Source organism: Meles meles, chromosome 3 (genome assembly GCF_922984935.1).
Source record: "Meles meles chromosome 3, mMelMel3.1 paternal haplotype, whole genome shotgun sequence".
Classification (NCBI taxonomy): Eukaryota; Metazoa; Chordata; class Mammalia; order Carnivora; family Mustelidae; genus Meles; species Meles meles.
Window position 1 is genome coordinate 104,413,192 of NC_060068.1, and position 26,353 is coordinate 104,439,544.

The 26,353-nt window shown below is 52.3% G+C and overlaps 1 protein-coding gene across 4 annotated transcripts; it reads left to right on the top strand.

The window, feature by feature from the left end:
* Nucleotides 1-24,344, top strand: ARAP3 (ArfGAP with RhoGAP domain, ankyrin repeat and PH domain 3). Of its 4 annotated transcripts, none has more exons than XM_045999894.1 (33): nucleotides 1-147; nucleotides 1,752-2,292; nucleotides 2,409-2,470; nucleotides 2,570-2,681; nucleotides 6,575-6,775; nucleotides 6,941-7,010; nucleotides 7,259-7,379; nucleotides 7,477-7,661; nucleotides 7,762-7,868; nucleotides 8,128-8,327; nucleotides 8,425-8,510; nucleotides 8,649-8,831; nucleotides 8,962-9,097; nucleotides 9,722-9,838; nucleotides 10,269-10,416; nucleotides 10,525-10,627; nucleotides 12,490-12,709; nucleotides 13,413-13,476; nucleotides 14,008-14,171; nucleotides 16,010-16,222; nucleotides 16,501-16,606; nucleotides 17,819-17,966; nucleotides 18,310-18,378; nucleotides 19,110-19,184; nucleotides 19,280-19,394; nucleotides 21,048-21,176; nucleotides 21,262-21,395; nucleotides 21,630-21,712; nucleotides 22,048-22,083; nucleotides 22,216-22,279; nucleotides 22,368-22,505; nucleotides 22,711-22,749; nucleotides 23,282-24,344. In XM_045999894.1, exons 2-33 carry the CDS (start codon nucleotides 1,769-1,771, stop codon nucleotides 23,756-23,758), a joined length of 4,629 nt encoding a protein of 1,542 aa, XP_045855850.1. In that variant the 5' UTR covers nucleotides 1-147; nucleotides 1,752-1,768; the 3' UTR covers nucleotides 23,759-24,344. The 4 variants fall into 4 exon arrangements, with proteins under 4 accessions (XP_045855850.1, XP_045855851.1, XP_045855852.1 ...); XM_045999895.1 differs by having other exon boundaries at nucleotides 22-147; nucleotides 1,617-2,292; XM_045999896.1 differs by lacking the exons at nucleotides 1-147; nucleotides 22,711-22,749 and having other exon boundaries at nucleotides 326-2,292.
* The last annotated feature ends 2,009 nt before the right edge of the window (nucleotides 24,345-26,353 follow it).

Here is a 26,353-nt window from a genome sequence, read left to right on the forward strand (position 1 = left end):
TGGCGGGGGGCCCGGGGAGGGAACCGGCCGGCGGGGCGGGGCCCGGCCCATCGGGGGAGGGCTGAGGGGAGGCGGGGCCGGCGCGGCGCGGCCCGAAACTCGGACCGCGCAACAGGCACCGGGAGCGGACCGCGGCCGCGTAGTGAGGTGAGGACCCCCGCGTCCACGGGCCCCTGCTTCCCAGACTCCTCCCCGTCCCCTCCTCGAGGGCTCCCTCCGCGCCGGTGGCCCTCCCCTGCCCCCTCCCCGTCGCGACCCGCCCCTCCCTCCGGTGGCCCGGCCTCTGCCCCCTCCCTCCTTGCCCCCTCCCCTGTCTCGGCCCGCACAGCCCCGCGCTGCCCGGCCCGCCCCCACCACTGCTGCCCCAGCGCACCTCTCCGTTCCCGGTCCCGTGCCCTCGGGTGGGTCTGAGTCACTGGGAAACTGGGCTCTGAGTCAGGCCCTAACAAGCTTGGGGATGGGGCCCCGACCGCGGAGAGGCAGAGAGGCCAGAACTGATGCTGGGGCGACAGGCCGTCCTGGTCAGGACTCTACAGAGAGCAACAGGGAGCGAGCCTAACAGGCAGAGGCGGAGAGACAGAAGTCTGGATTCATGTACATCTAAAGGTCCAGTTACAATTGGAGACTGAGGCAAGGAGAGGCTTAATGATAGAGAGCAAAAGAAGGAGAGGAACGAAGATGGATTTAGGTAGAGGTGGGGACAGATGGAGGGCTGTAGAGATAGGGACAGGCAGAGAGAACACTTCGGGGAGACAGAATCTGAGTCGAGTCCAGAGAATAGACCAGGGTCAGGGGCAGTTTGGCAGAATGGGACAGAGCCTCAGAGACCTGAGCTCAAGGGCAGGTGCGGGGAATGGGAAGGTTCTGGAGAGGAAGACTTGGAGAAAGCAGAGGCAGGGGGATGTCATTTCGCACTTCTGAGTCCCTACAGGAGGGTGCTCACATGTGCATACACATGTGTGAACGTGCTGCTGGTTGGTGGAGAGGGAAGACCCTGGAGTACCCCTGGCTTCCTGTCTGCCTCTCTCTGACCCGATTCCCCACCCTAGCCCCACTCCAAGTACTCTCTGCCTCGGGCCAGGACCCTACTTGCTGGGGCACTTAGGGCTCTCTGGGCAGGCCAACCAAGGCAGACAGGATGTGGGGGCGGCCAGGGCCGGAGTGACAGGAAGGAAGTCTGAGCAGAGACAATAGGTGGAAGGGGAGGAGGAACTGGGAATGACCAGGATTAGGATGGCTGAGAGCCTGGACCTCTGTTCTGGAAATCAGGGGGAGTGGGAGCTGCGGCTCCTCCCTCCTTCCTTCTGCCATGCTACAGCTGCCCCTGTCCCCGCCTTATACCACATCATGGGGCCCCTCCTCCCCACCGTCCCACTTCATTTTGCCCCTGCGGGCTTCTGTCCTCTTGCCCTGTGCTTACGTGGTTGAGTGTGCAGGCAAGCGGAGGCAGACCTAGGTGGGGCAGGAGCTTGGGGGTCAACACTTCCACCAGCTCCTTGTGAGCCTGGGGCAAGCCTCTTCCCTTCTCTGGGCCTCAGTGTCCTCACCTGCAAACGAAGGACTTCTCCTATAGTAAGAAAGCCCCTTCTGATGTTCTGGGGTGGCTCTTCCTCCAGATTGCCGGCCACTGGTCATTTTTCTTTGGAGGAAGACTGAAGTCTGGTACCCACCCCCTGTCCAGGCCTCAGACTTTGGGACAGGGAGGGGGAATCTCAGCCTGAGCCCTCCCTTCACCCTGCCGCTCCCCCCAGCAATGGCCTGAGCCCCCATGGCTGCCCCTCAGGACCTGGACATCGCTGTGTGGCTGGCCACGGTGCACCTGGAGCAGTATGCAGACACGTTCCGGCGGCATGGCCTGGCCACAGCAGGTGCAGCCCGGGGCCTGGGCCACGACGAGCTGAGGCAGTTGGGCATCAGCGCCACAGGGCACCGGAAACGCATTCTGCGCCTGCTGCAGGCAGGTGCTGCAGAGGACTCCCTGGGTCCCCAGTCGGACAGTGCCATGGAGCCATCCCCTAGCCTAGCGCCCCAAGCCCAGCCCCCCAAGCCTGTGCCTAAACCCAGGACGGTATTTGGCGGGCTTAGTGGCCCTACCACCACCCAAAGGCCTGGAGTGAGCCCAGCCCTCTGGAGACCCGAAGTGTCCAGGAGCCCAGAGTCCAGCCCCAAGTCCCCGCTTCTCCCCACCTCCTCCTCCGAGCAAACTTCAGCCTTGAATACTATGGAGATGATGCCCAACGCCATCTACTTTGGCCTGGACTTAAGAGGCGGGGCCCAGACAGCTCAGGACATGTGAGTGGGGTTGGCTCTCTTGGGAACCAGTGCTGGGTGGGGGCCGGGAGGAACAGGACATGAGGGCTAGTCCTGTCTCCTCTCTCCCTTAATGATCACTAGACCTCTTCTCTCAGGGCCCCAGATAGTTCCCAGGCAGCTGCCCCCACCCCTGCCCTCAGGCCCACAGCAGGCACAGGTAGGTGGGTTAGCATGGATTTGGGGGGAGAGGAACAAGGCCCTTCAGGACACTCCCATCTGACCTCTTCCCTGTCTCCCCCATTCCTCTCCCTGCCAGTACACATCATGGACCCTGGCTGCCTGTACTATGGTGTCCAGCCTGTGGGCGCCCTAGGGCCCATGGACAGGAGAGAAGGCAGAGGTGTCTGTCAGGACAGGGCTGAACAAAGGTGAGTGGTCAGTAGGGTGGTGACAGCAGGAAGAGGGACACTTGAGGAGCAGTTGGCGGTGGCTGTGTACCCGTTATTCATTAAGTGCGTGTTGAGTGTCCACTGTGTGTCGGCCGGGTACTCTAGATACAGCAGGATTAGGACAGACCCAGTCCCCTCCTCAGGCAGCTTACGATTCAGTGGGCCAGACAGGAAAGGAAGCAAGCAGACAAACAAATGGATGTATGACTTAAAATAGGGAGAAGGGCTTTTCATGCTTTTGTTGTTATATTTTTGTTTTTGTTTTTTAAGATTTTATTTATTTATTTGACGGAGAGACAGTGAGAGAGGGAACACAAGTAGGGGGTGGTGAGAGAGGGAGAAGTAGACTTCTCATAGAGCAGGGAGCCTGATGCGGCTCAATCCCAGGACCCCAGGCATGACCTGAGCCAAAGGCAGATGCTCAATGACTGAGCCACCCAGGTGCCCCTTCATGCTTTTACTTAAGGCATCTTTTTTTTTTTTTTTAAAGATTTTATTTATTTATTTGACAGAGAGAGATCACAAGTAGATAGAGAGGCAGGCAGAGAGAGAGAGAGGGAAGCAGGCTCCCCGCTGAGCAGAGAGCCCGACGTGGGACTTGATCCCAGGACCCCGAGATCACGACCCGAGCCGAAGGCAGCGGCTCAACCCACTGAGCCACCCAGGCGCCCCTACTTAAGGCATCTTTATTGAGCACTTACTGCATGCCTGATATTGTGGATACTTGGGATAGATCAGAAATGCCAGTCCCTGTGGGCAGATAGTCAAATAACAATAGATACAATAAGTAAGTTATTTCATATGTTAAAAGATGGTGAATGCCATGAAAAAAAATAGAGCTGGGTAAGAAGGCTGGGATGGACTGAGGGGGAGACACCCTGCAGTTTTTCATTGAGAATTGCCAGAGTGTGGGGCGCCTGGGTGGCTCAGTTGGGTTAAGTCTCTGCCTTAGCTCAGGTCATGATCTCAGGGTTCTGGGATCAAGCCCCCCATCGGGCTCTCTGCTCAGAGCCTGCTTCCCCCTCTCTCTCTGTCTGCCTCTCTGCCTACTTGTGATCTCTCTCTCTGTCAAATAAATAAATAAAATCTTAAAAAAAAAAAAAAAGATTTTCCAGATTGTTATTTGAGCAAAATGAAGGGGGTGAAAGAGTTAGTTGTGACAGTATCTGGGAGAAAAGTGTCCCAAGGCAGGGGGCAGTGGCCAGAACAGAGACTTTCAGGGGGACCCAAAAGTGGTGACAAAGCCAGCAGGGCTGGGGCAGAGTGGCCAGGGCAGGAAGACTGGGACAAGATGACAACACAGAGGTCAAAAGGGCCAGATCAGGTAGGACCTTGTAAGGATTTTCACTTTGACTCAAAGTGAAATGGAAAGCCTTTGGGAGGGTTTTGCCTTACATTTTAAGAACCCCTGTGGTCGCTGTGTTGGGAATGGTCTGTAGGGGGCAAAAGCAGAAGCAGAGAGATCAAGTGAGGAGGTGGCTCCTGTAATCTAGGTGAGACTCTTCCGGGAGTGTCAAAGTAGTGACGATGGTGAGAAGTGGCTAGATTTGGGTTATATTTTGAAGGCAAACTGTCCTAAGAAGTTGGGGTGTGAGGAAAAAGAGCAGTCAAGAATGACTTCAGAGGTTTCAGGGTGAGCCTACCCTGTCCAGCGTGGTAACCACTAGCCACATGTGATTACTGAATACATGAAATGCGGCTAGTCTGGAATAAGATGCATTGGAACTCTACAACTACCAAATTTCAGAGACTTAGTATGAACAAATTTCAGAACTTAGTGTGTGTAACAGAAGTAGACATAAATTATCTTACTTTTTATACAGATGATATAATAAAATGCTAATATTTTGGGTATGTTGGATTAAATAAAATATATTATTACAATTAGTTTCACTTGTTTCTTTTTATTTTTTAATGTGGCTGCTAGAAAATCGAAAATCACGTGTGTGGTTCTCACATTGAGTTCTGTTGGATAGCGCCATTTGAGCAACTGAAATTTCCTGGAATCGCTCTGCTCTGAAATGGGGAAGACGGTGTACGAAGTCGGGGGTTGGGGGGAGATCAGGAGTTCCATTTAGGGCGTGCTGTGTTTAAGGTATATGTTACAAGCCTGAGAAGAGATTACAAATAGGCCACTGGATATCCAAGTCTGGAGTTCAGGGGAGAGGTCTGAACTGGAGATCTAAATTTGTGGGTTGTCAGCCTCTAGGTCAGTATATGTAGCTGTGAGTGTGTGTCGCTAGAGCAGAGGGCCAAGATCAGAGTTCTGGCATACTCCAGTATCAAGAGGTTTGGGAGAAGAGGAAGAACCAGCAAAACAGACTGAAAAGGAATGGCTGATGAAGGAAAAGGAAGACTGGGAGAATGTGGCATCCTAAGAGCTAAGGGAAGAAAGGAAGAGGGGGAGGTCAGTGGTATCAAATGCTGCTGAGATCAAGGAAGATGAGGACTGAGAATTGGCCTCTGGCATTGACAACATGGAGGTGACTGAGGACCTTGATAAGGGGTAGAGGTGAAAGCTGCCTCAGAATGGTCTCAGGAGGTAACAGAAGAAGTTGGAATGTATAAACAACATTTTTGAGGAGTTTTTCTGCAGAGAAGGGCAGAGAGTTGAGTGGTTGTCGATAGTGGAAATGGAGCCAGGAAATGATTTTTGTAGGATGGAGCGTTATATATGTTTATAGGTGGATTGGGAGAGAGGGATCTGGGAGGGAGGGAAAATTAGCTGCTGTAGGGGAGAGAAAGGGGAGAAAGTCTGGAGCAATGTCCTTGCATAGGTGAGAGGACAGTGCTCAGAGGAGCGACTGGCTTCAGACAGGGATGTTTATGATGGTGGCAGAAGGAATGCAAAGTATGTGTGAAACTTGGTAGCTGAGGCACTAGGAGTCTGTGGGGTTCTTCTCTGATTGCTTCAGTTTCTCAGTGAAGTAGAAAACAACGAGGGTAGAGAGGTGGTTCTCAACTTCAGCTGTGCTATAGCTGGGGGAACTTTCAGAACTAGTGATGCCTGGGCCCCACTCCCAGAAGATCAAACTCAGGGGTCTAGTAGGGGGCCCACATACCTGTATTTTAAGGTTTTGCAAGTGATTTTGTGCTACTGAGGTAAGGACTACTGGAAAGTGACAGAGAATAATAGAGGACTTTCTGGGAAGATGGCATAAGCAAAGACCTAAGAGATAGGGAAAAGCAGACTGGGGAAGCATGTTCTAGGCAGAGGCAGCCGCATGTGCAAAGACTCTGAAAGAGAGAAGAGAATGTGGCTGAACGGTAGAAAGCAAAGGCGAGGGTGATGCAAGAAGAGGGCAGGGGATTGGCCGTGGGTCTCATTGTACAAGATCTTGCAGCCTGTGGTGAGGAATTTGGATTTATCCTAATTGCAAATGGGAAGTTATTGCAGGATTTCATGCAAGAGGGAGTGAAATGATCTTACTTGCATTTTTAAAAGAGCATTCTGGGGTTGGTAGAAAAACGGGTGTCGGAGGGAAGCCCCGAGGGGAAGCAAGGGACCAGTCAGGTAGTTCATAGCACCCCACTAAGAACCTACCAGAACTTGGTCCAGGGAGGGAAGGTCAATCCCTTTTTGGAGAAAGGACTGAGAAGACTTCTTGATCAGATACCAGCATCTGTGACAGAGAGTGAGCTATGCAGGCCTTCCCCACCTTCTCTACCAAGTAACAGTAATGGCGGAGGAGAGGGACTGAAATTGCTCTAATCAAAAATCTAAGCGTGCTCAGGGAAGACACTCTAGGCTAATCTTTTGCGTTCCCAAACTCCCTATATCCAGGACCTGCCAGGCATCGTACGAAGCACTGCAGTCGGGATGGCTGGGGAACTGGGTCTAACGTGTGTTTCTCTGTCTTGCCCCACATAAGGCTCAGCAGGCAGGATCTGGAGGCACGGGAGGACGCGGGCTATGCCAGCCTTGAGCTGCCTGGGGATTCCACCCTCTCACTGCCCACCCTGGACGTGGAAACCAATGATGACCTCATTTCACCCTATGCCAGCTTCTCCTCCACGGCAGACCGCCCCTCACCCCTTCTCAGTGGCTGGCTAGACAAGCTCTCCCCTCAGGGGTGGGCTGCTAGGGAGGGAAAGGGAGGGAGGGGAGGGAGGAGAGGGAAGGGTGAGGCTGGGGGGTAGGGTGGGGTAGGGGTCAGGTCTCCAGTGCTCCCAGACCCTAGGAGCCCCCCAGGATATAGCCTCTACCGCTCACTCATCTTGGCCCCTCCTGTCCCCAGAAACTACGTTTTCCAGAGGCGCTTTGTGCAATTCAATGGAAGGAGTCTCATGTACTTTGGCAGTGACAAGGTGGGGGTCTGGCGAGAGGCTGGGTCAGGGCTGGGGAAAGGGTGGGGGCTGAGGACTGGAGGATGGGAAGCCCGTGGGGGGGGGGGTCACCATATGACTGATGTCAGCATCTAAAGTAGCTCGCCTAGCAGCTGTACCCCACTGCTTGTGACATGAGTGCTGACCTCATTAAAAAGTTGGTACTGGCTCCCAGGTCAGCACACATGGCTGAGTTTCTGTCCCTCTGTGCCCCTGCACTGTCTCTCCAGGATCCCTTCCCCAAGGGGGTGATCCCTCTCACTGCCATCGAGATGACCCGCAGCAGCAAGGACAACAAGTTCCAGGTCATCACCGGCCAGAGGGTATTTGTGTTTCGCACAGAGAGCGAGGGTGAGAATCGGGGTCTGCTGTGTGCCCCTGGGTTGGGGCAGGAAGGCCGCGTGAGGACACGGCCCACTGGCTCACTGACCTCTCTGTCCCCCACCAGCCCAGCGGGACACATGGTGTTCCACTCTGCAATCCTGCCTGAGGGAGCAGCGCCTCCTGGGCAATCCCCGGCCCCCTCAGCCACCCCGACCCCTCCGCACAGGCATGCTGGAGCTTCGAGGACACAAGGCCAAGGTTTTTGCTGCTTTGAGCCCTGGAGAGCTGGCGCTGTACAAGAGTGAGCAGGTGAGAAGGGCCGGGCCTGGGCCAAGGAGCCTGCCTAATCCATTCTGGCACCTCACTGTCCCTGCTCCAATGCCGCACCCTCCTCCCCCATCCCCACCAGGCCTTTTCTTTGGGCATCGGGATCTGCTTCATTGAACTGCAAGGCTGCAGTGTCCGGGAGACCAAGAGCCGCAGCTTTGATCTGCTCACCCCCCATCGCTGCTTCAGGTGGGGCCCAGACTGGCAGGAGGCAGGGCCGGGGGAGAGACTTGGGCAGGCGGCACAGGATAGGGCAGAGGACTGGAGACCTCTTCAGTAGGATGTCAGTGGGTGTGCACTCATGGGGGTCCAGTGAACGGGGTCAAGGTCTCAGGAGGGTCTAGGTTGGCCCAGCTGTGGCCAGTGGTGGCTCCTGCAGGAATGGCCAATGGGATGGGACAGGTTGGAGGGGGTCTCCATGCCCACAGACTGGCTGTCCACCCCTCAGCTTCACAGCCGAGTCTGGGGGGGCTCGGCAGAGCTGGGCGGCCGCTCTGCAGGAAGCAGTAACCGAGACCCTGTCTGACTACGAGGTGGCTGAGAAAATCTGGTCCAATCGGGCAAACCGGCACTGTGCGGACTGTGGGGCCTCCCGCCCAGACTGGGCTGCTGTCAACCTGGGGGTGGTCATCTGCAAGCAGTGCGCAGGTGAGGGCTGGGGCCTTTGGCTGAAACAGTGAGAGGGAGGGGGGCTAGGTCGGGGGGCTCTGAGCATCCGTGCCACATACCCTTCATACCCTAACAGGTCAGCACCGAGCCCTGGGTTCTGGGATCTCCAAGGTACAGAGCCTGAAGCTGGACACAAGTGTTTGGAGTAATGAGATAGTGCAGGTGAGGAGTCTGAAGAGGGAGAAAGTGGGGAAGAGGGAAGGAGAGCATCCCAAAAAGGCCTAGGGCCCAGCTTGGGGGCAGAAATGTCTGAGACCCTTGAGTTCCTCTTACTTGCTTCTGCCCCTTGTCGTCCTACAGTTGTTCATTGTCCTGGGAAATGATCGTGCCAACCGCTTCTGGGCAGGGGCGCTACCCCTAGGCGAGGGGCTGCATCCAGACACAAGCCCAGGGCCCCGGGGAGAGTTCATCTCTCGGAAGTACCGCCTGGGTCTCTACCGGAAGCCCCACCCTCAGTATCCAGATCATGGCCAGCTTCTCCAGGTAGGAGCTGATGGGGAGGAGGGTAGTCTCTAAGTTGAAATGCCTAGACTTGGGGTGGTAGGGGCTGGAAGACTGTCCCCATGCTCTCAGGTTGAGTCTTGGCACTGATAGAGGCCCTTCCCCCCTGCAGGCACTGTGTGCTGCTGTGGCAGGACCCAACCTGCTGAAGAACATGACCCAGCTCCTTTGTGTTGAGGCCTCTGAGGGTGAGGAGCCCTGGTCCCCCGCAGCCCTCGATGGCAGCTTCCCTGGTCTCCAGCTCCCAGGTAATTCTACAAGGGTCCCCTTTCTCACCCTCCAAGAATTCTCAGCCCTGACCTGTGCCTTGATTGTCCCAGGAAGCCCCAAATATCCTCTTCCTCAGGCCATCACAATAGCCCAGTCTGGGCAGTTTCCCAACCTTCTAGATCCCCTAGGGCCTATTTCCTGATGTCATGCAATGACCAATGGTGGCCACTGCCTGGGGTGGATCTGGACATTTGAGGTGTTAGTGCTGGTCTACCCCTGACAAGGTGAATCCATAAGTGAGGTCTCATCTCCCTGGGAGAAGTCTGATCATAGAAGTGGTCATCTAAAGAGGCTTTCCTCCAGTGGTCAGGGCAGAGGGGCTGAGACACTTATAGGATGGCCCACGCTCAGAGGCCCCCACCCCTGGCTGACTGGCTGGTGGGCTCACTGTGGGGATAAGAAGTGGGCAAGGGCTGGAGTCTCACTTCCTCCACCCTCTTTTCTGATGTGGGAGGTGAGAGGTCCGGCTCCACTGGGCTTGACTTGGCCAGGCTGCCAGTGGAATCGGGTCCCACTGTCTTCCTCAATCTGATCCTTTTTCCCCAGGGGGCTCAGGCCATCCCACTGCACTGCTCCGAACTGACAACTTCTTCCCCTTGCAGACCCTTCCCCTGGTGTATACAATGAGGTGGTGGTGCCCGCTACTTATAGCAGTTTCCTGTACTGTGGTCCCATCAGCAACAAAGCTGGACCCCCACCTCCTCGCAGGGGCCGGGATGGTGAGAGGGGAGCTGGGGGTGGGAGGAGATGGGGCAGAAACTGGGATGAGCAAGAGTGTACCACAGAGGACTGGGAAGGGCAAGCAGGGCCATGTCCTGGCATGGGCTGGGTTCTGGGAGTAACAGGGGGACCATGCTCAGTGGCAAAATTGGGTGAGAGCTGGGAGCCCGTGCTGTGAAGTCAGAATGCCTGGGCCAAATCCCAGCTCTGCTACCTCCTATTTGTGTGCTTTGGGCAAGCTACTCAAACTCTGGGCCTCAGTTTCCCCATGGGCAAAAGAGAACTAAAAGTGATAGCTACCTCATAGAATTGTGAAGATCCCATGAGATCGTACATAGGCAGAGGGTATGGCATGATTGTCTGGCAAATGGGAATTATGACAGTAGGGAGAGAGGTGCTTTGCCTGTTGACCACCAGCCTCCTCCTTAGCTCCCCCCAGACTGTGGTGTGTGCTGAGAGCGGCTCTGGAAATGTTTGCATCGGAAAGCAGCCCTGAACCTCTCAGCCTCATCCAGCCCCAGGATGTTGTATGTTTGGGTGTGAGTCCCCCACCCACAGACCCAGGTGACCTTGACAGGTAACTGCAACCAGCGCTCCCTGCACCCCCACTTTGGCCTTCCCGATCCTGAGCCTGCCAGCCCCGTATTGGTCCCCTTTCTCCTCCTTGACCTCACTTTCTCTCTAGGTTCCCCTTTTCCTTTGAGCTCATCCTAACCGGGGGAAGGATCCAGCATTTTGGCACAGATGGAGCTGACAGTCTGGAGGCCTGGACCAGTGCTGTGGGCAAGGTGAGTCAGCCAAGACCCCTCCCCAACAGCTTGTGGTTTTCCTGTCCCCAGCTGCGCCCATCTGTCCTTCTCTTGTTCCTATAACCACTCCCACCACTGTCCACTGACAACTAAGATTAACTGCTGTGCTAGGACAAATGTGAGGTTCTACCCCCTCAATATCTCATTTAACTCTCACAGCAACCCTCAGATGAAAGGATTATCAATATTTGACGTATAGGGAAACAGAGTCACTGAGGTTATGAAGTCGCTTGGTCAAGGTCACAGAGCTAGGAGGCAGCAGAGCCCAAGATCGAAAACAGACCTCTGTCTCCAAAGCTCATGGCCCAAACCTCACCGTGCAGGGCCTCGGCCCAGGGAAAGGCTGCCTCTAACTCCTGCTTCCCCCTCCCCCGAGTTCTCCCAGTCCAGAGGGAAAGCTGCCTTTATGTGCCCAGCATCTCCATTCCCAGGCAAGCCAGTCTCTCTGTCCTGCACCCTCTCGCTGGAGTTAAACATTCACACCCTAGAATCAGACATACTGGGATCTGAGTCCTTCAACTCTTAGCCTCATGAGCCTTTCCACAGGGGTAGAGTGGGTGTACAAGACATGGCCCTCAAGGTTGAGGATTAAGTAACATGTGAGGCCCTTGCTGCCTGGCGCACACAGGCCCTCCATCTGTGGGTGATGAGAATGCCAGTCGCTCCTATCCCTACCCAGTTTCTCTCTCAGCCCTGCTCTACCATCAGCTCATCACGCTGGCGCCCTCCCGACAGCCCGGCAGAAGGCTGTGTGCCCTGGCAGGATTGCACTTCCTCCTTAGCCCTTTGTGGCTGCCACTGCACCGCCTCTGCCGGACTTCTGAGCGGCCACGCTGCAGGGGTGCCTAGTGACTTCCCATTACCAAAGCCCAAGGGCCTCCTCCTGGCCTTACCTGGTCGGCTCTGCAACCCATGACACTCCTCTGTGGGAAATGGTCACCTGCTCTCTGGCCTCTGACCCCACTCTCCCCAACTCTGCTTAGAGGAGTAGAACTCCTGCCAGCTAAGAAATGATCTGCATGTCCTTTCAGGGCTGTGTCATGGCCCTTGTGGCCTCCAGGCTCTCTCCTCTGATTGTCAGCTGCACTTTCTAAAAATGTAGCTTATCCTTAAAGGCCATGCTACTCAAAGCACAGTTTGCAGCCTGGGACACCGCACTGGCTCATTCTTTGTCATGGCCTCTGGCAGAATAAGAATAGAAGTTGAGAGGGAGTGTTCTGAATCTTTCTTAGGAATGGAACAAAGTGATTTTAGGTGTAGAATCTAATTTCTTAAAGTGGGGGCTTATATTTTAGGTTTCTTTTTTCATTTCACTTTGCTAGTAGTTCTTTCTTCTTTTTTTTTAAATGAAAGTTCTGGTTAGTAACAGATTGGAATTTTGAACAACAACAACAACAAAAAGAAGAACTCTGTGTTCCTTCCCCACAGGTGGTTGGGAAAGCCCTCCTTTGGGACCACCTCAAACCCTTGTTTCTCTATGAAGCCTCACTGACTGCTTAGGATGCTGGGATTTCCCAGGGCATTGTGACTCTTCAGTTATAGCATTTTGGCTCCCCATTCCTTCTGGCCCCGATACCCTGCAAAGGGCAGGAGGCTGCCACATGGAGGTCTTCTCTGTGTTCGCCGGAGCAAATTAAATTGAACTGAATTTCTTTCCTTTCTCCATCCATCTCCTGTCTCCTTGGGTCTTTCTTCTGCTCTCTCCAATCCCTTTTCATTCCTCTCTTTCTTCTGCTTTCTCTTCATATCATTCCCTATCCTTTTCACTCTTATTTCTCTCCCCTATGTCTTGTCTCTTTCCTCACCCTCCTTGTTCCCCATGTCCTCCTCTTGCCTCACAGTGGTTCTCCCCGCTGAGCTGCCACCAGCTGTTGGGCCCTGGGCTGCTGCGGCTGGGCCGCCTGTGGCTGCGCTCTCCCACCCATTCAGCCCTGGCCCCTGGCCTCTGGCTGTCAGGGTTTGGACTTCTTCGTGGTGATCTCCTCTTCCTGTGTCCAGCGTCGGGCCCTGGCCCTCCAGCCCCTGAGGACATGGTGCATCTGCGGCGGCTACAGGAAATCAGTGAGTAGGGGTGGGGACGGGGATGAAGGGTGGCCATGGAGTAGCAGGCAGTGAACCTTCATCTGTTTGGGGTCCCTATGGGAAAGAGCAGAACATAGTCGATTCAGGCATAAGCTCTGGAGTCAGACTGCCCAGATACAGAACCCCATCTCTATCACTTCCTAGCTGTGTGACCTTGGACAAGTTACTTAACCTTTCTGTGCCTTAGTCTCTGCATCTTTACAATGGGCACGATATAAGAGTTGTTAAGTTTCAAATAAAGCAATGCATGTAAAACACTTATCAAAGAGCCTGGCAGAAGGCATCTTATTAGTGTTTAATAAGTGTTATATGTTACTAATGTTACTGTTAGTATTACTTGGAGTCGCTTGCTGGTTGGAGACTGGGAGAGGGGACTAGATACTTTTACTTCTTCCTCAAAGAGGAACAGTGTGGGATAATATCGGAAGGCTTTAGAGATAAGAGACCGGGGTTCAAGCCTAGATTTGCCATTTTATAACAAGTAAAGAGACAAGAAATTTAACGTCTCTGAGCTTTAGTGTGTCACCTGTAAAATGGGGATAATAGTATGTAGCTTATAGGATTTAATGCAACATTCTTTGAAGACTCCTAGTCTGGCATCTACATACCTTGAATACTTAGTGACTTATTGGTCAATATGATGAAGAAATTTTGATGATAATGTCTGATAATTCTTCTCCAGGTGTGGTTTCAGCAGCTGACACACCAGACAAGAAGGAGCATTTGGTCCTGGTGGAGACAGGAAGGTAAGTGTTACCCCTATCCTTGACCCCACATCCCTCTCTCAAGAGCCCAGCCCCAACCCTCTACCCTGGTCTGCTGGACCATGCCCACTTCCTCAGATTTGCCTGCCTACTGGGCGCCTGGGTGATTCAGTCGGTTGGGAGTATGACTTGAGCTTGTGTCTTGGTCTTGGGGTCCTGGAATTGAGCCATGTGTGGGGTCTCTGTACTCTACAGAGAGTCCTCTTGTCCCTCTCCCTCTGTCCCGCCCCCCTGCATATGCGTGCTCTCTTTCTCCCTCTCTCTCAAATAAATAGATTAGATCTTTAATCTATATTTATTTTTTATAAATAGATTAGATCTTTTTTTTTTTTTAAGGAAAACCTTAAAAAATAAAAAGAAAAGAAAAATCCACCTTCAGGGACCCCATCTGGTTTGAATGTTGCTGCCCCCTGCTGGTGGCTCTGGGAGGTCTGGTCCTTGCGATCCCCGGGCCTCTTAGACCCTCTTAGGACCCTCTGGAGCTGGCTCTGACTCAGGCATCTCGGGTCTCAGGACCCTGTATCTGCAGGGGGAGGGTCGGCTGGATTTCTCAGCATGGAACGCAGCCATTGAGGGGGCGGCTGGCGGGGGCGGCACAGGGCTGCAGGAGCAGCAGATGAGCCGGGGTGACATCCCCATCATCGTGGATGCCTGCATCAGTTTCGTCACCCAGCACGGTGAGTGGGTACTGGCCAATACTGAGCCAGCAGGGGATGGGGGACATGGGCACAGCCAGAGGGTGTGGTCTGCCTATAAGAGCTTTGTCTCCAGAGACTACAGCCTAATAGCAACCCACTGTATCTCTGTTGGCAAGCTGCTTTACCTGCCTGAGCCTCAGCTCCCCCATCTGTAGAATGGGGCTACTAACAGTTCTCATTTTCTAGTATAGTTGTGATAGTAAGATAACATATGGAAAGCTTTTAGTGCAGCACCTGGCAGCTAGTCAGTGTTCCAAGGTAGTTGTTGGTGGGGGCATGGCTGTGGAGGAAGAGGAGCACCGAAATAGAACTAGAGAGCCATAGAGAACAGAGGGCAGCTACAAGGCAAGAGCCAAGCTGTGCAGCAAAACACTTGAAGGTCTGAGCAGAATTAGTCCATGCAGGAGCTTTTCCAGGCATAAAGGATCAGCTCTGAAAGTGGTTCCCAGAATTCTTTGTTTTTGACCTTTGCTTTTTTTCTCCTGCCCAAGGAAGGACTATGTAGAATCTAGCTTCTTAGCAAACCTCCTTTTTAGAAGTCTGGACTCTTGAGAAGGAAAATTCATAGAAAACCAAGAAAGGCAGTAAAGGGCAAAAAAGGCACATCTGTGAACTACAAATAGCATGGAGAGTGGAGAGTCGGTGGCTAGAGACATTCTCCATACCTTGGTAGTAGCCTCAGGCAGTGACTTCCCCACTCCCTAGATCCCATCGTCTCTCAGTCTCCCTCATGTTCAAAAGAAGAATATGGGTGTTCATACCCACACTGCCATTCTTCATTCAGCAGATGCTTACAGAGCGGCTCCCGTGTGCCAGACACTGGAGATATAGCAGTGAAGAGGGAAGGTTCTGGAAGCTCAGGGACTAGTGCGAGAGATGGGTGATAAATAAGAGAAATACAGTCAGTGCTCATTATTCACGGTAGTTTTGTTCTACGAAGTTACTGCAAACACTGAATTAGTGAATCCTAAATCATTGCCCCAGTGGAAATACAGAGGTTCCTGGGACTCTCTAGTCACCTTTAATCAAGTGATCAACACATAAAACTCGTTTGAAGTGTATTTCTGTTTAAAGACACTTTAACATATACTTGTGATCTGTTAACTTTGAACTCGCAGCCAGCAGCAGTGTAACTCACACAGGGGCAAAGCTTATCTGACTCGCATATTCTCTCCATAAGGCACACACAGCCTTCCTGCGCTTAGCAACACTACACAGCCCTTCAGCACTTCACTTGGGGGCCATTTTAAACAGTGAAACCACCCAAAAAAAGCAGAAGAATGCAAAAAACGTGATTCTCTCTCTATATATATATATACCATGAAAACTACACTTGTTTACCATATGAGAGCTTAGCTGGGAATGTGTCCAACAGGCAACTCAAATTCTTCTCCACTCGGCGCATATTCACAAATGACTGGAAAAAGTGCACTGAGTATTGATTTGGGGGTTACAAATAAATTTTAGCAAGTAGATGAATTCACAATGTGGAATTTGTGAATAGGGAGGATCAACTATAATGTAATTTGGGAGGGCTATCTCAAAATCAAAACAGTGAGGAGACAGAGAGCGATGGAGGTTATGTGGAATGTCATGGTTAGGGAAGGACCATCTGAGCAGGACTTAAGCAGGGTCTTGAGAATCAAGATCCTGGAGGCAGACTTCCTCCTCTCTGGGCCCCTTACCCCAATAACGATACAGCATGTCGGTGGTGGGCGGGAGGATCACAGATACTGGATACTGGGTAGGTAGTTGGGTCTCTGGGCAGTGGTGAGCAGAGATGCTCAGTGTTGAGTGGAGATGCTGGCTGTTCTCAGGGCTCCAGCTGGAGGGCATATACCGGAAAGGAGGTGCCCGTGCCCGTAGCCTTCGGCTCTTGGCTGAATTCCGGCGGGATGCCCGGTCAGTGAAGCTCCGGCCAGGAGAGCACTTTGTGGAAGATGTCACTGATACACTCAAACGCTTCTTTCGAGAGCTCGATGACCCTGTGACCTCTGCACGGCTGTTGCCTCGCTGGAGGGAGGCTGCTGGTACTCCCAAGATCCCTAAGAACTCCTTGCCGGCGACCAAGGGGTGACCTGGAACTCCACCGTCCCCCATCAAATCCCTGAGGCTGTTTTGTGCGATTTGGCAGCCTTCTCCCCCAATGCTCCCCTCCCTCATTCTCACTCCCCAGGATCACTCAGGGACACAGCTTAGGTCAAGGTGGGAAGGGGGCAGAGAGACATCCATTCTGGGGTTGTTTCTCTAAAACTCCCTCCTTGCTTCCTTCCCTGATCCTCTCCACCCCTCCCTCACTCCATCCCAGAGCTACCCCAGAAGAATCAGCGCCTGGAGAAATACAAAGAAGTAATTGGCTGCTTGCCCCAGGTCAACCGCCGCACACTTGCTACCCTCATCGGGCATCTCTATCGGTCAGTATGGCCAGACCCCCTGCAGGCTCCTCACTGACCCTTTATCACCACTGTCCGACTCCTACTACTCCCACTGCCTCACATTTATTCATTAAGTGAAAGCGTCAGTTAAGTGAACTGCAAACAGTTAAGTGCAAGTGTCATAGCACAAAGGCTCTGAGTGTGGACTTTGGGGTCAAGCAGATCTAGGCTGTACTCTGGCTCCACCATTCTAGTGTGTGACTTTGGGTAAGTTATTTGCACTCTCTGAGCCTCAGTTTCCTCGTTTATAAAAGGAAGATGGTGTAATGAATAGTATCCACTTCCTAGATGATGGGAGTTAAATGAGATAATCCTTATAAAATTCTTACTACATCTCCTGGCATGTAGGTAGTAAGCATTGAGAAATGGTGAGCAACCAATGTTATTTTGTTCTATTATTCATACCAGGCAAAGGGCTGGAGGTAGGAGACACAAAGAACAATAAGATGCAGATCTACCTTGATCAGCCTATTGGGGAGACAGGTCTTTAAGGGATTCCAAGGTGAACCCTGGCTGTGTTGTTCTGATTACTCTCTATCACAGGGATGGACCAACTATGGCCCATGGGCTGTATCCATCCAACTGTCTGTTTTTCTAAGTAAAGTTTTTGTGCAGTTTCCGGGTGACTTTGTCAGTTAAGCAGCCGACTCTTGATTTCAGCTCAGGTCATGATATCAGGGTCATGAGATTAAGCCCTGCATCGGGCTCCCTGCTCAAGGGGGAGTCTGCTTGAGATTCTCTCTCTCTTCATCTCCCTCTGCCCCTCCCCACTGTGCACTTGCTCTCTCTCAAATAAGTAAACAAATCCTTAAAATAAATAAATAAATAAATAAAGTCAGTCTTGTACACAAAGTGTGAAGGCACACCCATTCACTTATGCAGTGTCTGTGGCCACTCTCATTCTACAACTGTGGAACTGACAAAGAATGTATGACCCACAAGCCAAAAAAAAAAAAAAAAAAAAAAAAAGCTTGCTGCCCCATACCAGAGTTATAACCACCCATTCCTCACCTGTCTCTGCCTTACACTGGGATCTCCTTGAGGCCAGTGTTGTGTCTTACAACTGCATCCCAAGTGTTTAGCCCAGGACTTAGCATACTGATTCTAAGGATTTCCTGAATGAATGGATGCATGGACAAACAGGTGAGCACAAGCTGCATCCCTTATGACCCGTGTCGCACCCCTCTGCAGGGTACAAAAGTGTGCCGCTCTAAACCAGATGTGCACGCGGAACCTGGCCCTGCTGTTCGCACCCAGTGTGTTCCAGACGGACGGGCGGGGGGAACATGAGGTGCGGGTGCTGCAGGAACTCATCGACGGCTACGTCTCTGTCTTTGATGTAAGCTTTCCTTACCCCTGACTATAGTCCTTCTTCCTGGATTCTGGATCCTGCCCCCCCGCAAAGCCCCCAACCCAGACCTCTAAGGCCCTCTGCATCAAGAATCACCTCCCATTGGCCTGGGCCCCTCTATCCCATAACCTCACTCCAAGTGCCCTTGCCCCCTTGGTTTTTAGCTCTTCTTGCCTCTAATGCTCTCATACAGGTCTTCTGGTCTTACAAACTCTTCCTGTTCCCCTCTTTCCTAGCGCCCTGCCCCCTCACCCTCAGCCCCACCCTCGCCTCCCCCCTTCTGCCCCCACCTGTCCCACAATACACATGCTCCTTTTTGGCCCTTCCACAGATTGACTCTGACCAGGTAGCTCAAATTGACTTGGAGGTCAGTCTTATCACCACCTGGAAGGATGTACAGGTAACCTGTCCTGCCCTTAGACTCATGAGTGGGACGGAAGGGGCTATCAAGATAGGAAGGTGCCCTTCTGCTGCTGGACATTGGCCCTCAGCTTTCTGAGACACAGGGGAAACCCAAGAAAGGGAGTGCTTTGGGGAGAGGGGTTTGGTTTAGGATTGGCTCTATTTATTCCACCATGAGAATTCCTCATTGCAAAATGATGGCAGCATACTTGGGTTCCGCCTGTAAGAGATCCAAGGAAGAGTTAGCTGAGGTAGACAAAGTGGTGAGCATAACAGCAGTAAATATGATAGCAAACAGCTAAGCACTTATCTTCCAAGCACCTGTGATCTTGCTGTAGCATCACACAACTCCATGAGGCAGACAATACCATTTTTTTCAAATAACGAAACAGAGGCCTTGAGGGTTCCTTATTCAAAGTCCTACTATATCGAGTGTCAGAGTTGGAACCCAGAGAGTCTGACCTTAAACCTGTCCTTCCAAGCATATGCTGCATTGCCTTGGGAAGTACCCACACAGCCTGAAGATGCGGTTCTACCTCTCCTGGGGTTCTCCCTTTTGAGGGCCTGAGCCACACTGGGGATGAGGGGTAGGAGGAGACTTTTTTGTTCCCGGGGCGGCAGGGGTGGGTGTGTGGAGATAAGAGCTTAGGGGGCAACATAGGGAGTCCTCTGATCTTGATTTTTTGTATCCTCTTTTGTCCTCCTGACTTCATTATGCCTTCCCCTCAGCTGTCCCAGGCTGGAGACCTCATCATGGAGGTTTATATAGAACAGCAGCTCCCAGACAACTGTGTCACCCTAAAGGTCAGTCCTGAGGGGACAGGAGGGAAGATGAGAGGATGGGGGGCTCGGTCAGTGGACTGACCGGCATGGGTCTTCTGCTCTTGCTGTGACCCCAGGTGTCTCCAACACTGACTGCTGAGGAGCTAACCAACCAGGTATTGGAGATGCGGGGGACAGAGCCTGGGATGGACTTGTGGGTGACATTTGAGATCCGTGAGCACGGGGAACTTGGTGAGCCTGCCATGCGTGTGTGCTTGCACGTGTGATGGGGGGTCAAAGTTATCAATGCTTTCTGGGTTACCAAATACAGTGACACTGTCCTTGTGCACGTGCAGGGACATTCCCACTGTTGACCACTCCCTCTTTCTCAATACTCTCTTCTTTCTTGACTTTTGTGGACCCCACAAGTCCTTGGTTTCCTTTCCTCCCCAAAGAAGGCTTTTCTTCCTCCTTTGCCTACATTCCAAATATTGGAAGGACCCAGAATTCAACCCCAGACCTTTTCCTTTCCCTATCTTCATTTCTCCTTGGATGACTCATCCATTCCAGTGGCTTTAAATGCTGTTAATAAGCTGGATTCTCTGGATCATGACCTGAGCCGAAATCAAGACTTGGATGCCTAACCGACTGAGCCATGCAGGCACCCCAAGCATCTCTAATTTTTTTTTTAAGAAATTATTTATTTATTTGACAGAGAGAGAGATCACAAGTAGGCAGAGAAGCAGGCAGAGAGAGAGAGAGGGGGAAGCAGGCTCCCTGCCAAGCAGAAAGCCCGATGCGGGGCTCGATCCCAGGACCCCGAGATCATGACCTGAGCTGAAGGCAGAGGCTTAACCCAATGAACCACCCAGGCGCCCTCCAAGCATCCCTAATTTTAAACATGCGAGACTGAACTCAGTTCCCAGACCTTTCACCTAACAAAAAGCCTAGGCCATTTCCTAGTTTTCCCTAACTAGTCAGTGGCCCCTCTATTCACCCAATTATCAAGACCAGAAACCTGAGTGTCCTCCCTTTTCTTCAACTTCTCACCTAATCCAACCAACTAGTCCTGCTGATTCTATTACAATCCGTTGCTTCTCCCCATTTCCGCCATAACCACCAGCCAGACCGAAGTCACCACTAGCTTTCTGCACCCAACATTAACCACTAACCCCAGAAAAGGAATAGCTGGCCTGCATTCCTGTCTTGCCTCCTGACATTCCATTTTCCACATAGTGGTCAACATGCATTTCAAACGTAAATCAGATCATGCCATTACCTTCCAATGTCTTCCCACTGAACTTCAAATAGAATTCAAATTTCTTATTATGGTCCACAGACCCCGACTGTCTGGCCCTCGCCTATTTCTCGGACCTCATCTCACATAACTCATTCTTGGTGCTTGAGCCATGCCAGCTGTTTTCAAACACATCTTTCTTGACAAAGAACCTTTATTCTGGAGCTGCGTCCTGCCTGAAATCTTCTACCCCTGATTTTAGCATGATTTGTTCTTCCTCCTCCTCCAGGCCCCAATCTCAGCTTAAATGCCTCCTTCTCCAAGATCTTGCCCGGTCATCACTCTGTCCCAGTAGCTGTCCTCCTCCTCTCTCTCAGCTTCTTATTGTTTCTTTCAAAGCATTTAATTATTTGCAATATTTTGGTCTACTTACCTGTATACTGTCTGCTCACTCACTTTGCTGTGGGTTTTGTGAAGGTAGGCCATGGGTTCCATGCTAACCATCATATCCCTAGGGCCAGCAATGCCTGGCAGAGAATTGGCTCTTAAATAAATACCTGTGGCTGGGCTGTGGAATGGACACACGAAAGTGACTGGTGGAAAGAAGCTGGAGGTCCAGGGCATGGATGGATACTCTGGTTGATACCTGCTCCTACTTTACTCCTCAGAGCGGCCACTTCACCCCAAGGAGAGGGTCCTAGAGCAGGCCCTTCAATGGTGCCAGCTGCCAGAGCCCTGCTCGGCCTCCTTGCTCTTGAGAAAAGTCTCCCTGGCCCAGGCTGGCTGCCTCTTCACAGGTGAACCTCCTCCTTCAACCCAGCACCCCCACCCCCAGGCCTCTCCCCCAGGACCCTCCTCCCAGTATCATCTGTTTGTGCCCAGGTATCCGGCGCGAGAGCCCGAGGGTGGGTCTCTTGCGGTGTCGGGAGGAGCCGCCCCGCTTATTGGGCAACCGCTTCCAGGAGAGGTTCTTTCTGCTGCGTGGCCGCTGCTTGCTGCTGCTCAAGGAAAAGAAGGTGAGGTGCTGGGGGGAGCGGGGATGGATGCTGGAAGCCCCTGAGGAGCAGCTATGCCTGCATCAACCTTCTCACTCCACAGCCTGTGTGCTTATCTATCTCAGTGCTGCCCTTGTTCTTTGACCTCTGTGATCCTGTGAGCACATAACCCCAGTGCTTCCATGACTTCTTGACCTGACTGACTGTGATCCTTCTCTCACCTCTTGACCTCACTGACTGCCTTCTTGTTCTCAGAGCTCTAAACCAGAACGAGAGTGGCCCTTGGAAGGTTCCAAAGTCTACCTGGGAATCCGAAAGAAGTTTAAGCCTCCAACACCGTGAGTTTTCTTCCCCAGCCCACATTTCTAGGACCTTCCTGCCATCACCCTTCTGGCATTTCTTTTTCTTTCTTTCTTTCTTTCTTTCTTTTTTTTTTTTTTTAAGATTTTATTTATTTGACAGACAGAAATCACAAGTGGGCAGAGAGGCAGGCAGAGAAGGGAAGGGGGAGGCAGGCTCCCCGCCAAACAGAGAGCCCGATGCAGGGCTCAATCCCAGGACCCTGGGATCATGACCTGAGCGAAAGGCAGAGGCTTTAGCCCACTGAGCCACCCAGGCGCCCCCCTCCTCCAGCCTTTCGAATCGCCCATCTCTGTTGTCCTTTGGCTCCTAGGTGGGGCTTCACGCTGATACTGGAGAAGATGCAGCTGTGAGTACCTCTCTGCCTGGCTTCTCCCCTGGCCCAGCCCTGCGCCCTGTCCTCTTCCTCTACTTTTTCTATTCTCCATTGCTATAGCTACAACCCCTCCTCTCCAGCTAATTCCCCTCTGACCATCCCCAGATACCTGTCCTGCACTAATGAGGATGAGATGTGGGACTGGACCACCAGCATCCTCAAAGCCCAGGTAAGGGGACGAAAAAAGCTGAGGGCGAGGTGAGAGGTCCTAGCTGTAGCCCCACGCCCCCTGTGCCAACTCCTTACTCTCCCTATAGCACGATGACCAGCAGCCAGTGGTCTTACGTCGCCATTCCTCCTCTGACCTTGCCCGTCAGAAGTTTGGCACCATGCCTTTGCTGCCCATCAGAGGAGATGACAGTGGGGCCACCCTCCTCTCTGCCAACCAGACCCTGGTGAGGTCCCCCTGGCCCACTGCTGTGCCCTCCTGAATCCTGCCTGTGTCCTTGTTGCCCTGCAGGTGGGAGTGGTGTGCCTGCCCGTCTGGTGCCCGCCTCTGCCTTCTCTGTGTCCCCACACCCCACCCTTGCCTTCTGTTGCCAGACCTCACTGTGTCTCTGTGTCTCTCCCTCCCCTCATCCCTATCCCACCTGTGCCCAGAGGCGACTTCACAACCGGAGGACCTTGTCCATGTTCTTTGTGAGTACTGTACCTGTCTCAGCTTTGTTCCCCTCGGCCCTGTGTTCCTCTGTGCTGCCTGAATCCATGTGCCCTCTGTATTTGTTTGACGCAGGGCCATCTGTGTGTGTGTGTGTGTGTGTGTGTGTGTGTGTGTGTGTGCATGAGACAGAGAGAGAGCACTGTGAGGGGCCAGAAGGAATGAGGAAAATGAGGCATGGGAGGATATGATAAGGAAAAGGGAAAGTGGTCACAGGCTCTGAGAAACAGAAGGAAAGTGGTTAAGTGAACACATCTTGGAGTCAGATAGACCTGGGCTGAAGCCTCAGTTCTTCCATTTACTCACTGTGTGATCTCGGGCAACTTATTTCACCCCTCTGTACCTCGCTTCACTCACCTGCAGTGTAACCCGTTGTACAGAGTTGGTTTGAGAGCACACATGAAAAGTATTTTACTGCATCTGGCCCAGAGGAAGGGCTCAATAAATGTTAACAATTACTAACCCAGGAACTCTAACTCTGTGCCTGCATCATGCTGCCCCATTCCCATCCAGCCGATGAAGTCATCCCAGGGGTCTGTGGAAGAGCAGGAGGAACTGGAGGAGCCTGTCTATGAGGAGCCAGTGTATGAAGAAGTGGGGGCCTTTCCTGAGCTGACCAAGGACACCTCTACCTCCTTCTCCACAATGAGAGAAAAGACAGCCAACCCAGAGACCCCTCTCATCAGCCAGAGGTCCTTTGACAAACCCCTTTTCCCCAAGGCAGGTGGCCCAGGCCCAGAGCAGAGGCCACCTGAGCCCCCTCCCGGCCCCCCTTCAAAGAGCAGCCCCCAGGCACATGGGTCCCTAGAGGAGCAGCTGCTCCAGGAGCTTAGCAGCCTCATCCTGAGGAAAGGAGAGACTGCCATAGGCCTGGGAAGCCCCCCGCAGCCCTCCAGCCCCCAGTCCCCAAACTCCAATGGCCTTCTGACACAAACACCTGGATTTCCCACCCAGCCTTCTAGTTCACCCTCCAGCCAGCCCCTCACATGACCCTCAGACGAGTAGTCTGAAGGGGAGGGTAACCAGAAGACCCAAGTTCTCACCATGGCAGACACTGCTGGGAGCCTCCTCTGCTCTGGCTGGAAAGGCTCCAGAAGCCAGTGTGGTGCTATGGAAAGAGGACAGGACTGAGGGCTCTGGACTCTCCTGCCTAGAGAGGGTCGGACTATGGCCCCTCACTGAACCTCCGTTCATTTATATGTACCATGAAGTCACTGAAATAAGGAGCCAGGGAACATCTAACTGTTTCTTAGAGCTGTAAGCCCCACATAACTTCCCTCAACAAGTTGAGGGAACTCCTGCTTTATATATATGATATGCAGGAGTTCTGTAAGAGGTTTGGGGTTTGAAAGGAATAGTTTTTACCACACTAAAGAAAAAAAAAAGGATTTGGAAGCTAGAAAGATGAAAGATCTCCAAATCTATCTAACCCCAATTCCTACATCTGGGAACTATGCTGAAGACCTAGAGGGTGGAGGTTGATTGGGGTTGGGAGCTGGGGCCAAGAGGAGCCAAAAAGGATGTGTCACTGTTAATAAATCTTGGAACCAGAAGGCTATTATTGTTTATTCCATTCATTCATTCATTCATTCATTCAATAAATATGTATTGAGCACCTAATTAGGTGTCAGGTCTTCAGGATAAAGTTTGTCTGGGTGGCTCAGTTGGTTAAGCGTTTGGCTCAGGTCATGATCCCACGGTCCTGGGATTGAGCCCTGCAGCCCCGAATTGGGCTCCCTGTGGAGACTGCTTCTCCCTCTCTCTCTGCTGCTCTCCCTGCTTGTGCTCTCTCTCTCTCTCTCTCAAATAAAAATCTTTTTTTAAGATTTTATTTATTTATTTGAGACAGAGAACAAGCAGAAGTAAAAGTCAGAGGGAGAGGGAGAAGCAGCCCTCCCGCTGAGTAGCGAGCCTGATGTGGGGTTCGATCCCAGGACCCTGGGATCATGCCCTGAACTGAAGGTAGATCTTACCTGACTAAACCACCCAGGCTCCCCAAACAAATAAAATCTTAAAAAAAAAAAATAGATGGGTCTTACTTTTATGGAGCTCCCACTCTAGCGGAGGAACAGAAAAATACACAAATTAATTCAGTGTTGTGAAGAAGTCAGACCAAAGCGATGTGCCTGTGGTGGCCTTTAGGCTGGGAAGATGGGGAAGGTTGCTGTGAAGAGTTAAAGAAGCCAGACATGTGAAGTACTGAGAGAAGGAGCACTCCAGAAGAAGAGGAAAAGTGTCAGGCATGAAGGCTCTGCAGTGGGAAGAGACTTGGCCTGTTGGGGAAACAGAAAGGAGGCTGGAGTGGCTGAAGCACAGTGAGTGCGGAGACAGAGAAGAATATGGGCTAAAAGGGGAAAGACCGGCAGGGGCCCAACAATGCACAGCCTTATAGGCCATGCTAGGGTGTTTGGATTTTATTCTGAAGCAATTGAGAAGTTTGAAGGGAGAGAGTGATGAGATCTTATTTCCTTTTTATAAAAAAAAACATCAATCACTCTGGCTGTTTTGTGAGCAGAGGGTTATTGAGGTGGGGGGTTGGGGAATGAGAGACCAGATATTAGACAGGCGACCGATACTGGGGCTTGGACTAGATTGGTGGTTTTGGAAATTGAAGAAAGGTGATTAATAAGAGATCTTTCAGAAATAGAACCTACAGGACTTGCTGATGGAAGGAATGTGGGATAGGAGAAAGGGCACAATGACTCTGGGTTTCAGACTTTCCTAACCAGATGAAGAGAGGTACCATTTAGTGTTTTGTCTGGGGACGATAACTGGAGAAGGATCAGGTAGAAAGAGCGGATTTAAAAATTTGAGGTACTTGTTAGATCTACAAGTCGGAGGTGTCAATGGGCTGTTGGAAATGTGAATCTGGGGTTTGGGGCCACAGATAACTGCTTTTCCAAGTCGGGGTGTGGGCCAAGGATAGGTGAGGGGGATGAAGAAAGGGTGTGGGGATCCTCAGAAACTAGGGATTACGCTGGTAGAACCTGGGGCGGAGAGCTCGAAAGGCAGACCCTAATGGTGACAGGGCTTCCAGGGGCGCCAGGCCCTACACCCATCTCCCCAATTACATCCATTCACTAGTATCATTTAGTTTCCATTGGCCCCTGACATACCTTTCTTCCTCTGGGACTGACTTCCTCCTGGCTCCCAGCAATCTTCTCATCACCACTCACTGGCTTTTCCAGTTCTGTGGGAATTTGGGAAAGGTCAGAGAGCAGCCCTGTTTCCCTTGTCAGAAGCATCTTTGCTCAGGCATCCAATGACAAATTGGTCACAAATTGAGTTCCTCCTCTTCAGGCGTCACCCTTCGCGCCCGAGGGAGGACCAGAGGACCGGAGATCTGCATATGTAAATGAGTGATTCGTAGTAATTACGGGCTGAGTCAGAGGCTCCACTAGAAATAGAACCCAGGCGTCTTGACTCAGAAACTTGGGGTTCCCCTACCGCGCAGCGGACGCCGCGTCCACTCGGCGGTCCCGACCCTTTCCGGGGCTGCCGCAGCACTGACAGAAGTTTCGTTTCTCCGCGGCACCTTCGCGCTTCGCAGCCCTGCGCGTAGCCTGACCAGGCGTGGGCGGGACG

Excerpts from the sequence above, each read along its gene's own strand:
- ARAP3 (XM_045999894.1), top strand. The coding sequence starts at position 1,769 with ATGGCTGCCCCTCAGGACCTGGACATCGCTGTGTGGCTGGCCACGGTG. Across the intron at positions 19,395-21,047 it reads CCGTGAGCACGGGGAACTTG|AGCGGCCACTTCACCCCAAG; the intron begins GTGAGCCTGCCA and ends TTTACTCCTCAG. Across the intron at positions 22,506-22,710 it reads TCTCTGCCAACCAGACCCTG|AGGCGACTTCACAACCGGAG; the intron begins GTGAGGTCCCCC and ends ACCTGTGCCCAG.